Raw genomic sequence first — 14,248 nt, forward strand, 5'->3', positions numbered from 1 at the left:
AGGAAGTTTAAGTCCTTCACCTTTGCTCTTCTTTTTCAAGATTGTTTTAGCTAGCCAGAGTCCCTTGAGATTCTGCATGAATTTTAAGATGAGGTTTTCTATTTCTGCAAAGGCATCGTTTTGATAGGGATTGCACTGAATCTGTAGATTACTTTGGGTAATGATATTGTAACAATAATATCATCCACTTCATGAACATAGAACGTCTCCCCTTTTTTTGGTCAGCAATGCTTTGTAGTTTTCAGCATATAAGTCTTTCATTTCTTTGGTTAAATTTATTCTTTAGTATGTATATTTTTGATGCTAATTGCTTTTCTAATTTTCTTTTCAGATTGTTTATTGTTATTTTATAGTAATGCAACTGGTTTTTGTGTGTTGACTACATATTCTGCAACTTTGCTGAATTGGTTTATTAGGTCTTGCAATTGTGTGTGTGTGTGTATGTGTGTGGAATCCTTCCACATATAAAATCATGTCATCTGCGAATGAAGATAACTTTACTTACTTCTTTTCCATTTTGACACCTTTGTTTTTTTTGTGCCTAATTGCTCTGGCTAGACCCTCCAGTATTATGTTGACTAAAAGTGGTAAAAATTGGCATCCTTTTCATATGCCTGATCTTGGGAGAAAGCTTGTAATCTTTCACCAATTGAGTATGATATTAGCTGTAGGTTTTTCATATATAACCTTTACCATATCGAGGAAGTTCCCTTAAATTCCTAGGTTATTAGAATATTTTTATCAAGAATTTGTCAAATTTTTCTGCATCAATTGATATGATCATGTGGATTTCTTCCCTTTAATTCTCTTAATATGATATGTTACACTGATTTCTTATGTTGAAGATTGTTGCACAAGATTCCTTGCCCTCTGGAAATAAATCCCAGTTGGTCAAAGGGTGTAATTCTTTTCCTACACTGAATTCAGTTTGCTAGTATTTTATTGAGGACTTTGCATCAATATTCATGAAGAATATTCGTCTTTTGCTTGTAGCATCTTTGTCCAGTTTTGGTAACAGGGATTTACTGTTCTCATAGGTGATCGACTTGGCACTGTCAGTCAGTTTTTAGGAAGAGTTTGTGCAGGTGTTTATTCTTCCTTAAATGCTTAGTAGAATTCACCAGTGAAGCTGTCTGATCCTGGACTTTTCTTTGTTGGGAAAATATTTGATTACTGATTCAGTCTACTCACCAGTTGTAGGTCTATTCAGATTTTGCATTTCTTTCTGAGTCAGTGTTGGTTGATCAAGTATTTCAGGAATTTGTCCATTTAATCCAGGTTATACAATTTGTTGGCATACAATTGTTCCTATTATTATGTATATTTTTTATTTCTATGAAATTGGGCATAATGTCCCCACTTTTATTTCCATATTTTGAGATTTTAGCAATTTTAGTCTTCTCTTTTTTCCTTTGTCCATCTAGTTAAAGGTTTGTGAATTTTTACTGATCTTTTCAAAGGATCAAATTTTGGTTTTGTTGGTTTTCTCCATTGTTTTCTTAGTCTCTATTTCATTTATCTCTGCTATAATCTTTTAATATTTCCTTCCTTCAGCTGGCTTTGGGTTTAGCTTGTTCTTATGCTAGTTCCTTAAGATGTACAGTTAAATAATTAATTTGAAATCTTTCTTTTACACATTTACAGTTGTAAATTTACCTCTGAGAACTGCTTTCACTGTATCCCGTATATTTTGGTATGATGTATTTTCATTTATTTCTAAGTATTCTCTCATTTCTATTGTGATTTCTCCTTTGACCCGCTAGTTGTTTAACACAGTTTAATTTATACATCTGTGTGAATTTTCCAGATTTTCCTCTGTTATTCATTTCTAGTCTCAATCCATTCTAATTGAAAAAGATACTTTGTATGACTTCTATTTTTAAAAATTTATTAAAGCTTGTTTTGTGGCCTAATATATGGTCTGTCCTAGAGAACATTCCATAAATGTCTGAGAAGAATGTCTGTGTTGCTGGGTAGAGTGTTCTATAAGCGTTTGTTAGTTCTTTTCAGTTTACAATAAAAAACAATGGAGAAAACCAACAAAACCAAAATTTGATTATCCATGTCTGTCCTCTATTTCTTTGTTGATCTTCTGATTGTTCTATTCATTATTAAAAGTTGAGTATTAAATTTTCTGTATCAGTTTACTAGGCTTACTGTAACAAGTACTGTAAACCAAGGAGGGCTTAAAATTCACAATTCTGGAGTCACAAAGTCTAAAACCAAGGTGTCATCAAGGCCATGGTCTCAGAGCTCTAGGGGAAGAATTTTCCTTGCCTATTCCTATTTTTTGGTGTTTCCAGAAATCCTTGGTGTTCTTTGGCTTGCAGATACATCGCTCCAGTCTCTGTCTCCATCATCACACCATATTCTCCCTGTGCTTTCTCTTCTTATAAGGACACAAGTCATTGTATTAGGGCCCACTATAATCCAATATGATCTCATCTTAAATTACATCTGGAAAAATCCTATTTCCAAATAAAACCACATTCACAGATTTCAGGGATTAGATTTCAACATATCTTTTTGAGAGTCACAATTAAACCCATTACAAGTGGAATCTTACCACTGCTGACTTTTTAGAAAACAAATTTAAACAGCTCCAAAGGCAGGATATTTTTTACAATTGCTGGTAGCTTGGATTCCATGAGTCACAATAACAAATTTCGTAATGTGATAATTGCTATAAAGAAAATAAAGATTGAGAGCGTTTGTGCAGGTGGGTGGGAATGTGATTTTAGGTTGAGTGGTCAGGGAAGGTTTCCTTACATAGGTGACATTTAAGTAGAGGATAATCACTTTAGAAAGAACCAACCATGCAAAATGTATTGAACAAGGGTATTTCAATCAGAAAGAATAGTAAAAGCTTTGAATTGGAAATGAATTTGGTATACTTAAGGAATGGCAAGAAAACTGGTATAGTTGGAGCACAGTAAGGAAGAAAAAGATGGAGCAGGCATGAGGATATAACATAAAAAGCTGAGATGATGAAATTTCTGAAAGTACAATGTTTTTGAGAATAAAGTTGTATTTTAAGTAAACAACATTTTAAAACTTTTACATATGAAAGATGATGCTATAAGCAAGTCCTTCTTAATCTCCATAACACTAATCTTTTATTTTGATCCTTTTGATCTCAGTATGTGAACAAGTTCTTGCTACATTCAATATTTTGGAAACTCATATGATTCTTTCATGAATTATTTTAAATGTTTATATTTTTTGAGAAATAAGTTTTCCATCTTATGAATGTTAAAATCTATCATGACCATCGCTTCACTAAAAATCAATCTCTCACTTCTCTTGAAGATTCAAGCAAAGGATTCAGTTTTTGAGCAAAATCCCAACATAAAAGCAAAATCTTATTCTCCTAGTTTACCAAAAAGGTGAGTATAGTTTTACACATACAATGTTGTCTAATTGTGTCTGGGAGGAATATCTCATCGTGATGCTGAGAAGAGGATATGGGAAGAGGCCTCTTTGGAATATGGTATCATCATCACTTTCTTTCTGTTTCAGTAACATAAAAGAAGCAACAGTGATGAACCAACAGAGCAAAGGAAGGATAAGGGTGAAAAGTGCAGAAGCTTCTTCCTTTGACCTCAGGACTTCCGAAATAAATGAAAAGGAAGGGTTAGTCATGCACTCTGCTAAACAGAGCAGTTCTTTAGAGTTTTTGGAACTGAACTGTGGTTGTAACAAAAATGCTGACACAACCATGAAATGGGAGACAAAGGTATTCCCAATAGCTGGGGAGCCTCTTCAGAAGCATCAAAGTTTGGACTTGAGTTCCATTTTGTTTGGAGCATATCCTAAATCTAAACCTGTAAATGCAGCAGGAAGATATTCTAATTTAAAGAAGCCAATACTGCGGACCAAATCAACTCCCTTTGAATTGATGCAAGAGAGAGACAGCAAAGAGTTGGACATAAAGGGAAATTTTTATTTGGAATCTCAACCACACAATTCTTGTGTTGATCAGGCTCAAAAAGTGATGCATGTTTCTACAGCAGAACTGAATTTTTCACCATTACATGACTCTAAGCATCAAACATGCAATGCTGCTAATGCAAAGCAGCATGACTCTGGTGCTTTAAATGAGCATTCTTATATGTCTTTAGTAGAAGATCCTTATTTTTCATCATTGTCTCCAAGTAGTGCTCATTCTAAGATGTCTTTTAATTTACCTCAGAAGCAAGATGGAAGTGTTTTACCTTGTTCTTCACTGTCAAAATCCTCTACAACCCTCTTTCCTTATTACAATTCACATGATTCTTTAACACTGAGTACTCTGACCAACTTTCCCCCACCACTGAACCAAGAGACAGCAGCAGTAGGTAAGTTATTTTTAAAAGTTAGTATGGCATTTTAGATACTTTGTTTCTATAAGATTTGGTTTCATCTCACCTTCCCCCTTTTCCTTCCCTGCTTGCCTCTTTTCCCTCCTCCTCCTCAAAAAAGAAAAGAAAAGAAAAGAAAAATTCCATGAAACAAGCAACAGTAGAGGCAATCAGATCTAGTACAGGACCTATGCCAGCAGGCGTGCTTCTAAAGGCAGTAATCCTCGTTCCTCAGTGTGTCTATCAAAAGTCCACAGTTTATCCTTAGCATGCAGAAACAACTTCCAAAAGAACATCAGAAAAGATTCGATCAACAGTACCACATGGTCACTCAGAATTTTTGTTGGAGAACCATGTGGCTATACTAAATTGAACAGATTGCTAACAATTGAATTCTTTTCCTGCAGGAGTAGGAAGAGGAGGATTTGATTTCCTCTTGTCCTTTTATAGGGGCTTCCTTGGTGGTTCAGACAGTAAAGAATCTGCCTGCAATGCAGGAGAACTCGGTTCAGTCCCTCGGTCAGGAAGATCCCCTGGAGAAGAGAATGGCTACTGACTCCAGTATTCTTGCCTGGAGAATTCCATGAACAGAGGAGTCTGGCAGGCTACAGTCCATGGGGTTGCAAAGAGTCAGACATGACTGAGTGACTAACACTTTCACTTTCTGTCTTTTTATAATAACTTTATAGATGAGGATATGTGTTCAGTAGTCTGTGTGAGATTTTAATCTTTTATAAATCTTTAATTTCATACTTTTATCTCTTTTACAATTTTGTATTTTTGCATATTATGCAAAAATCACTGTGCTAAGTTGCTTAGTCATATCTGACTCTTTGCAACTCTATGGACTGTAGCCCTCCGGACTTCTCTGTCCATGGGATTTTCCAGGAAAGAATACTAACTAGAGTGGGTTGCCACGCCCTCCTCCAGAGGATCTTCCCAACCCAGGGATTGAACCTGTTTCTCTTATGTCTCCTGCATTGGCAGGTGGGTTCTTTATCACTATCGCCACCTGGAAAGCTCTTAGGCAAAAACAATGTTTCATATTACCGAGTGGTTTGAAAGTAGAAGTAAATACTCTATTCAGATCAGATCAGATCAGATCAGTCGCTCAGTGGTGTCCGACTCTTTGCGACCCCATGAATCGCAGCATACCAGGCCTCCCTGTCCATCACCAACTCCTGGAGTTCACTCAGACTCACGACCATCGAGTCAGTGATGCCATCCAGCCATCTCATCCTCTGTCGTCCCCTTCTCCTCCTGCCCCCAATCCCTCCCAGCATCGGAGTCTTTTCCAATGAGTCAACTCTTCACATGAGGTGGCCAAAGTACTGGAGTTTCAGCTTCAGCACCATTCCTTCCAAAGAAATCCCAGGGCTGATCTCCTTCAGAATGGACTGGTTGGATCTCCTTGCAGTCCAAGGGACTCTCAAGAGTCTTCTCCAACACCACAGTTCAAAAGCATCAATTCTTTGGCGCTCAGCCCTCTTCACAGTCCAACTCTCACATCCATACATGACCACTGGAAAAACCATAGCCTTGACTAGATGAACCTTTGTTGGCAAAGTAACGTCTCTGCTTTTGAACATGCTATCTAGGTTGGTCATAACTTTTCTTCCAAGGAGTAAGCGTCTTTTAATTTCATGACTGCAGTCACCAATTGTAATAGTTTGATGTGGAAGAAGATGAAGGAAAGCAAAAAAACAAATTTAACTCTTTTAGGTATATCATCAGAAATTTATATAGAACATTCCACCTAAGTAGGAAACAGAGAAAGCTTTTTCTCTATGACATCATTTGTAAAGAATCCTCCGGCTAATGCAGGAGATGCGGGTTCAATCCTGGGTCAGGAAGATCACCTGGAGGAGGATATAGCAACTCGCTCCAGTATTCTTGCTTGAAAAATCCCATGGATAGAGGAGCCTGGCAGGCCACAGTCCCTGGGGTCACAAAGAGTAGGACATGACTGAGCGACAGAGCACCCACCCATGACATTCACTGTACAGAGTTCCTCAAAAGATACACAGATGCATAGCCTTGTTATAAAAATATTTCATTTGTATCTAGTTCCTTCTTTGATTAGAAGGAAAGGTTATATACTTTGATCTTGTTTTATGATTTAAAGAAATTTTATTTTTCTAGATACCCACAATACCTTAAACTTGTCTGAGTGCCAACTTTGGAAACCAAATCTTTTTCAAGGATTGTAGCAACATTGACATGTGTGCCATCTGGTGGCAATTTCTCGTAACAGCAAATTCTATAAAAATTCTGAACACATCTATAGAAATACATTAACAGAAAACCTTGTTATACCATTGTTTTGTAAAAAGGAAAATGTCAATATTCTTAATTCTATAAGAATGAAGAAGAAATACTAAAATCTTTATGATTTTACCTCCTCTGTAATTGAATCTGGCATGTTAAGGTGCTTCATGATGCTGTATTGTATGTTCTATGTAAAACAAAGGGCAAAAGTTATGCAGAAAACAATTCAAAGCTTCCTAAATTAATATAAAATTTTAATTATGTTAACTGATACTCAGCAACTTAATTAAAATATCCTTGGGCTTTTAAAAGAAGTAAATTTTGAAGAATAATAAAAAAAACCTGGGTTTACAACTTAGGATGAGAGAATTTATGTTGCTTTTTCCATGAGTGAACAGACACCAGCTTATACATCTTAGTGATGTTTGACATAATTTGTATCAAGATTAGAATATAAGAATTTTCTGTGGATTGTTGAGTGAACAGATACCAGCTTAAGTATCTTTTAAAAAATCTTTGAATTTTTCTAATTAAAAATTGTGATTATATTTTTGATAGCAACTTCTCCAAGGATAGATGATGAAATCCCTCCTCCACTTCCTGAACGGACACCTGAATCTTTTATTGTGGTAGAGGAAGCCGGTGAGTACAGTTCAGTGAGTGTAAAGTAAAGTGTGGATTAACTAGATTATTCCTCAGGTCCTTTCAGAATTCTGTGTGCCAATGCTGAGTAACATTTGCCCTTTAAAATTACAATACTCCTAAGAATTGAATCATATTTATTTATTTATATTACAGGAGAACTCCCACAGGGTGTTCCCACATCTTCATCTTCACCTGTGAAGGTAAAAATTGGAACATCACTAGAATGCAGTGGAACATCTGAATCAAAGAAATCTGATGATTTGGTAAGACTTAGACCAAGTAATGGAGAAGGCAATGGCACCCCACTCTAGTACTCTTGCCTGGAAAATCCCATGGATGGAGGAGCCTGGCGGGTACAGTCCATGGGGTCGCTAAGAGTCGGACACGACTGAGCGTCTTCACTTTCACTTTTCACTTTCCTGCATTGGAGAAGGAAATGGCAACCCACTCCAGTGTTCTTGCCTGGAGAATCCCAGGGACGGGGGAGCCTGGTGGGCTGCCGTCTATGGGGTCGCACAGAGTCGGACACGACTGAAGCGACTTAGCAGCAGCAGCAGCAGCAGACCAAGCAAGTTCAATAACTATTTTTTTCTGACTCTACTCACTAAGATTCAACAGACTGTGGTCTTGTCTTTATATATTTTTAACATCTATCAGTTAGTAAATATTGAGCGGATACTTTTTATAAAACAATGTGGTAGAGAATGTGGGGAATAAAAAGATATGTGTAATATACAGTTATTGTCCTTAAGAAATTTGAAGTTTAGCAGTAGAGATATAGCATGTGTATACAAAGTCTATTTTTGTCTGGATTTATTATAACAAGACAAATATAATCAACGCCATATGAAAGCTCTTAAGGTTTGAAAGAGTGAGAGATCCCTTCAGGTTGGAAGTGATCAAGGAAGATTTAGTGAAAGAGTAAACATTTGACCTTATTCATAAAGCACAATCAAGGCAAAAATATTGTTTCATAAATAGATTGCTTGTTCATAGTAGTCATCTGGTAGGCAGTTTCTTGTTAGCTGTGATACCATATTATAGAGAGCAGTTTTTAAAAAATAACAGATGTCTATATTATTTAATATAAACCTTCTGGAATTGTGTTATCTGGTTCTAGAAGAAAAACCTACACTTTGAACAATCTGTTATGCATTTGTGTACAATTCTATGATGAACCAACTATCTTAACCTTTCAGAGATCAGAAGAGTAATTATCTAAAACATTTAAACATACCTACAGTTGCAGTGGTGGTAAAAATATTCTCTACCTTTTAAATTACACTTTTAATGTACTAGTAACTGTTATTGTTACTGCTAGTGGTCTTTATCTTAACAAGTCCTAGGGTAAAAAAGAACAATCCCTCTATTCCAGCATCATGAAGTAATTTCAATTGCAACAACCTAAACTTAAATTAAATTTTCAGGGAAATGTTCTGAGTAGGAGGAAATAAGTACAGAAGGGATCAATTTAGAACCAAAAGTCATGACATATAAAAAAAAATCACTGTAAGAGTAGATGATTCTTCACAACTCATTCAGCATATTTATAAATTAGGAAAAATAGGGAAACATTTCATAACTCGGTATAGAAATATAATTTTTTAAATGCTATTTATTGCCTAGAGTTTATAGATTTGTGTACATGTTGTTCTTTCACTTTTTTTTTTTTCTTCCAGAGTGTAAAACCCCGGAGTCCAAAATCAGGTAAAACATTTATTTTCTTTGGCTTTAGGTGACATTTAGCCGTAACAATTTGTACTACAAGAATGGCTCATTAAGTTTAGAGTAATTCACCTCAGGAGATGGCATGGTTTCCATAATAGCTTCCACTACTCATTGATTTACTTCTGGTTTTCCTAGCCTAGTAGTTTTGTTTTGTGAAGGGTAAGAGGAAAACAGGATTTTAGAATTCTCCTCCTTGATATACAACCCAACTATTTCAGATACAACTTCTTAAAACTTTGCAGCAGTTCCATTTTACTGGTTTTATCATTGTTAACACTGTCATTCTGAAAAACTATTTCTGACCACTTAGGTTTTTAACTTGCTGTTGCCTCTCCAGTACTTTCTTACTTGTTTTACACAATGAATAATACCACCAACAGCCAACAGTTATTGAACACTGATAGGTATTTTACATGTATTATGACAGGTAGTAGTTACCCTTAACATATTTATTCATATTAACATATTATTCAAATATATAAATAAGTAGTATAACATAGACGTTAAAAAGCATGGGCTTTGGAGTCAGGTAGACTTTCATTCAAATCCCTGGCCTACCAACAGTTATCAAAATCTATGACCTTGTTTAAGTTATATATTGCTGTTGTTCAGTTGCTAAGTCATGTCCAACTCTTTGCGACTCCATGGACTGTGATTTTTCTCATTGATAAAATGAGAATAATAGAACTTCCCTTCTAAGAGGATTTTTGTGAGGATTTAGTGAGATAAAAGAAGTATAAAGCTTTTAGCACAGTGGTTATCAAATAAGTTCTCATTAAATGTTTTCAGGGAAGCCCCTCATTAAATGTTACCTATTATAATTTTCATTAGGTAATTATTAAATGAACATTTAAAGTTCGGTGTGCCTTATCCAATGTTAGAATAGGCAGGATATATAAGAAAGAGCACTTGCTTAATGATTACAGTGTTAGTCACTCAGTCGTGTCCGACTCTTGTGATCCCATGGACTGTAACCCACCAGGCTCCTCTGTCCATGGGATTCTTCAGGCAAGAAGACTGGAGTGGGTTGCTTAATGATTATATATGTACTCAAACTGGGTAGACAGAATTAATACTCATTGCAACTATTAAGTTATCTATATGGCATTGATTCTAACCACCAGGAGTCTGGGGGAAAAAAAAGGCATCATTGGAGTGGTTAGGGAAGGTTTCACTGAGTAGAGAAAAGAAATTGAAAATTATTGATAGAAGAAAAAAGAGTGAATTCTAGGAGCAGAGATCAGAGTAACAGTGACTCAAAGGTAAAAATAAGCATGATGGGTACAGATCATAAACTGTAAGGAAACTGTAAGTAGGTTAATTTAATTGCAACAGAGGTTCTATTTTAGGGAAATAAGGAAAATAAATCTGGATAGATAATGTGGGAAAGTTCTGAAGGACTTAAAGGATATGCAGATGAAATATCCAGAACAAACACATCTATATAGAGAGAAAGCAGATTTGTGGTTGCCCATCTAATCTGGGGGTAATGGGAAGTGATTACCAAATGGGCGTGTAGTTTCTTTTCAGAAGATTAAAATTTTGTAACCAGACTGCAGTGATATTTGCACATCAATATGAATGTACTAAATGTCATTAACGGCAAATATTGTTATGTGTATTTTATCACATATAAAATTTGGCAGAAGAATTTAGATTTAATAAGTAATAAGCACTGTAGGTTCTTTATCAGGGGAGCATTAAGGTGAAAATGGTATTTTGGGAAGGTATTTGGCAGGATATTGTTATCTGAAAGTTATAGTTCTCATAATACTTCCTAAAATCAAACTGGAAAGTGATAAGCTACTTTAGAGTAGTTATCAAATATTTATCAAATGCCTACTATTTGCCAGTGATTGTATTCGGTGATGGAAGTACTGCATTGATATTTAATTTTTGCATATTACCCAGGAAACAAGCAATAAACAAGAGAACTTGCTTTATAGATAAGTCTTGAGACCTAAAAAACCCAATGACCAAAGACAGATAAAACTTTAGCACTTAACCATGTATTCATTTTCAAAAGACATTAATAGAGTATATAATTATACTTAGTGCTGTACAATGAGGAGCATACATCAATAGAACACCATTTGTATCTTTAGGACTTATGTTGTGGGAAAATAGCTCCATTATTTAAAATTCTTTATCACGGAAATGGGCTTTCAGGTGGCTGAGTGGTAAAGAATCTGTCTGTAATGCAGGAGTCACAGGTTTAATCCCTGGGTCAGGAAGATCCTGTAGAGAAGGAAACGGCAACTCACTTCAGTACTCTTGCTTGGGAAATTTCCACAGAGGAGCCTGGTGGGCTACAGTCCATGGGGTCCCAAAGAATCAGACACAACTTAGCAACTAAACAACAATCAAATCACAGAAATATTCAAACATACATTTAAACCTACGATAATAGCATTAATCACACTAATAAAATTAATAATTGCTTAATATTATCTAATATCCAGACTTTGTTCATTTTCCTGAATTGTCTCAAGCATGTGTTTTTTTTTTTCAAACAATGTTTTACAGTTGATTTATCCGAAGCTGGATTCAAACAAAGTCTACATCTTGCATTTGTTTTATATGTGTGTTAAGCCTTTTAAAGTTTGTAACAGTTCTTTTTTTTATGTTCTCTCTTGCCATTTACTTGTTGAAGGGCATGTCCTTAAGACTGTTAATATTCCAAATTTGGCTGTTTGTATCCTCATGGTTTTATTTAACATGTTCCTCTATCTCTAGGATTCCCTGCAAAATTATAGTAAGACTAGAAGCTTGATTAAAGTCAGGTTCAAATTCTTTGGAAGAGTACTTTTATAAATCAGCTATTAAATTTGTGATAAAGCATAGGTTCACTGACTAAAGAGCTACAATAACAAAAATTTTGAGGCTCCAGTCATTGTTCAGATAATTTTATATTTGGCTGTTACAGGTTAATATTGAAAAACTGGAAAAATAATATAAAACCAAAAAGGGATTTTTTAAATACTTTTTATTGGAGCTTAGTTGATTTACAGTGTTGTTAGTTTCAGGTGTACAGCAAAGTGAATCAGTTATACATATACATAGATCCACTCTTTTTTAGATTCTTTTCCCATATTGGCCATTACAGAGTATTGGGTAGATTTCCTTGTGCTATAAAGTAGGTTCTTATTAGTTATCTATTTTATATCAGTGTGTATATATAAATCCAAATCTCCCAATTTATCCCTCCCCCCTTCCCCTTTAGTGACCATAAATTTGTTTTCTACATCTGTGACTCCATTTCTGTTTTGTGAATAAGTTCATTTGTACCATTTTTTTTATTCCACAAATAAGCAATATCATACATTTGTCTCAAAATACGAGCTTAACTTAGGACTTTCAATTGATAGGTTTTTTTTTTTTTTGTATATTTTTTTTCATAGATCTACAACAAGATCGTTCTTCTTCCCCACCACCTCCACTGCCAGAGAGAACCTTAGAGTCCTTCCTTCTTGCTGATGAAGATTGTAAGTGACAGTACTCTCTCAAAATTTATAGAAAAATGAGACCATAAAATGAGACCATAAAATAGGACCTAAATGGAAAAGGTACAAAGAATGATTAAATAAGATAAAGACAATAAATTTTAAAAATGCATAATCTATTGCAAAAATAATGTACAGAAAAATCAAGCTAAGAATTACTGAATATATACCTGTATGTAATCTGAAGTCTTAAGAAGCTATGCAACAAAACATTTTGTTTTTTAGGTACACAGGCTCAACCTGTAGAGACTTCTTCTATGAGCTGTCCTAACACCATGGAAAATTCAACATCTTCAAAACAGACACTGAAACCTCCTGGAAAGAATTTTACAAGGAGTAAGGTAAAAAAGATAGGAGTTTATGGGAATATACCAGAGGTGTCCTAACCCTTATCACTCCAACCCTCCAGCATTAAGATGAAAAAATTAGACTAAATATCTTCACGAATATTGATTGTTAGTCTCACAGCAATCAAAATTAATAGAGGGAAGCCAAAAATTAAAAAAAACAAAAAAACAAAAAAGCACCTTAGAGCATGCCTCCCAAAACTATCAACTTCTTTCCCCCTGAAACTAGACAAACTGATTCCAAAGTTTATATGTGCGGGGAAAGAGCCAGAATAGTCAGGAAACAGCAAAATAAATAAATAAATAAAAGCAGTGAAAGAAGGGTAGTCTTATCAGGTATTAAAATATTATAAAGCCCGAATAATTAAAATGGCATGATATTGGTTTATGAAAAGAAACATACACCAACAAAGCAGAAGAAAAAGATGGAGAACAAAGATGAGAGCATTTTCACTAGGATATTTTGAATTACAAATAATCTGTATTTAAAAATCTAAATAAAATTTTTCAAAAAGAAATTTTAAAATATCTATTATATAGATTACATCTCTGTTAAGTGTTAGAAAAATAGAAATGTCATAAAGGACATCTAAATGTCCTTGAAAAGAGTATAGTTAATTATTAGAATATAATACCTATATGAGAAATAAAATGAAAATTATCAAAAAAATAATATACTGTGGAACAGAGTGGAAAAACATACACCCTGAGGAAATGTGAAGAAAAGAAGAGATCTGGGTAGAATTTTAGAAGAGATAAGTTAGAGACTCCACCATCAAGGAGGCAGAAGATATGGGTTTGCTTAAAGGACGGAGAAGGAAGTAGCATGGTTAATTGTATGAAGAGAATCTCAGTAAATCGAGTACAGAATATGACTGGCAAATTTTTTGACTAGAATGGGACTGGGAATGTATCACAGCTATCTTCAGAAGCCACTGTGGGTCCTGGAACGGTCACTTAATAAAGAAGAGAAGTAGGGGACTTCCCAGGTGGTCCAGTGGTTAAGACATGGAGGTTAAGACTTGCAGGGGACACGGGTTCCTTCCCTGGTCTGGGAAGATTCCATATACTGAGGGGCAATTAAGCCTGTGTACCACAACTACTGCGCCCGCACTCTAGAGCCCATGAGCTGCAACTCCTGAGTCTGTGTGCCTACAGCCCATGCTTCCAAACAAGAGAAGCCACTGCAGTTGTGGAGCCCATGCACCACAACTAGAGATAGCTGTCACGCAGCAAATGAAGATCCAGTGCAGCCACATAAATTAATAAATCAGTACATAAAATAGTTTAAAAAATAAAGAAGAAAAGTAGAAACTCCATATTTTTTCATGACAGAATAATAGTATTATTTCTAAACAGCAAGATAAGTAGAGACTTGGCATTGAGTTAAAAATGGCATGATAGAAAAATAACTGTG

General features: G+C 35.1%; 1 protein-coding gene across 2 annotated transcripts in view; it reads left to right on the forward strand.

Annotated features, from left to right (window-relative positions):
• PTPN22 (protein tyrosine phosphatase non-receptor type 22) overlaps positions 1–14,248 on the forward strand; it is a 59,100-nt gene that overhangs the window by 36,143 nt on the left and 8,709 nt on the right. For both annotated transcript variants that reach the window (XM_061410556.1, XM_061410554.1), the window contains exons 12-18: positions 3,310–3,386; positions 3,520–4,337; positions 7,167–7,250; positions 7,407–7,516; positions 8,933–8,960; positions 12,383–12,466; positions 12,710–12,825. In XM_061410556.1, the coding sequence (XP_061266540.1) occupies positions 3,310–3,386; positions 3,520–4,337; positions 7,167–7,250; positions 7,407–7,516; positions 8,933–8,960; positions 12,383–12,466; positions 12,710–12,825 (1,317 nt within the window). The remainder of the gene's footprint in view (positions 1–3,309; positions 3,387–3,519; positions 4,338–7,166; positions 7,251–7,406; positions 7,517–8,932; positions 8,961–12,382; positions 12,467–12,709; positions 12,826–14,248) is intronic.

This window comes from Bos javanicus, chromosome 3, assembly GCF_032452875.1.
Source record: "Bos javanicus breed banteng chromosome 3, ARS-OSU_banteng_1.0, whole genome shotgun sequence".
Lineage (NCBI taxonomy): Eukaryota > Metazoa > Chordata > Mammalia > Artiodactyla > Bovidae > Bos > Bos javanicus.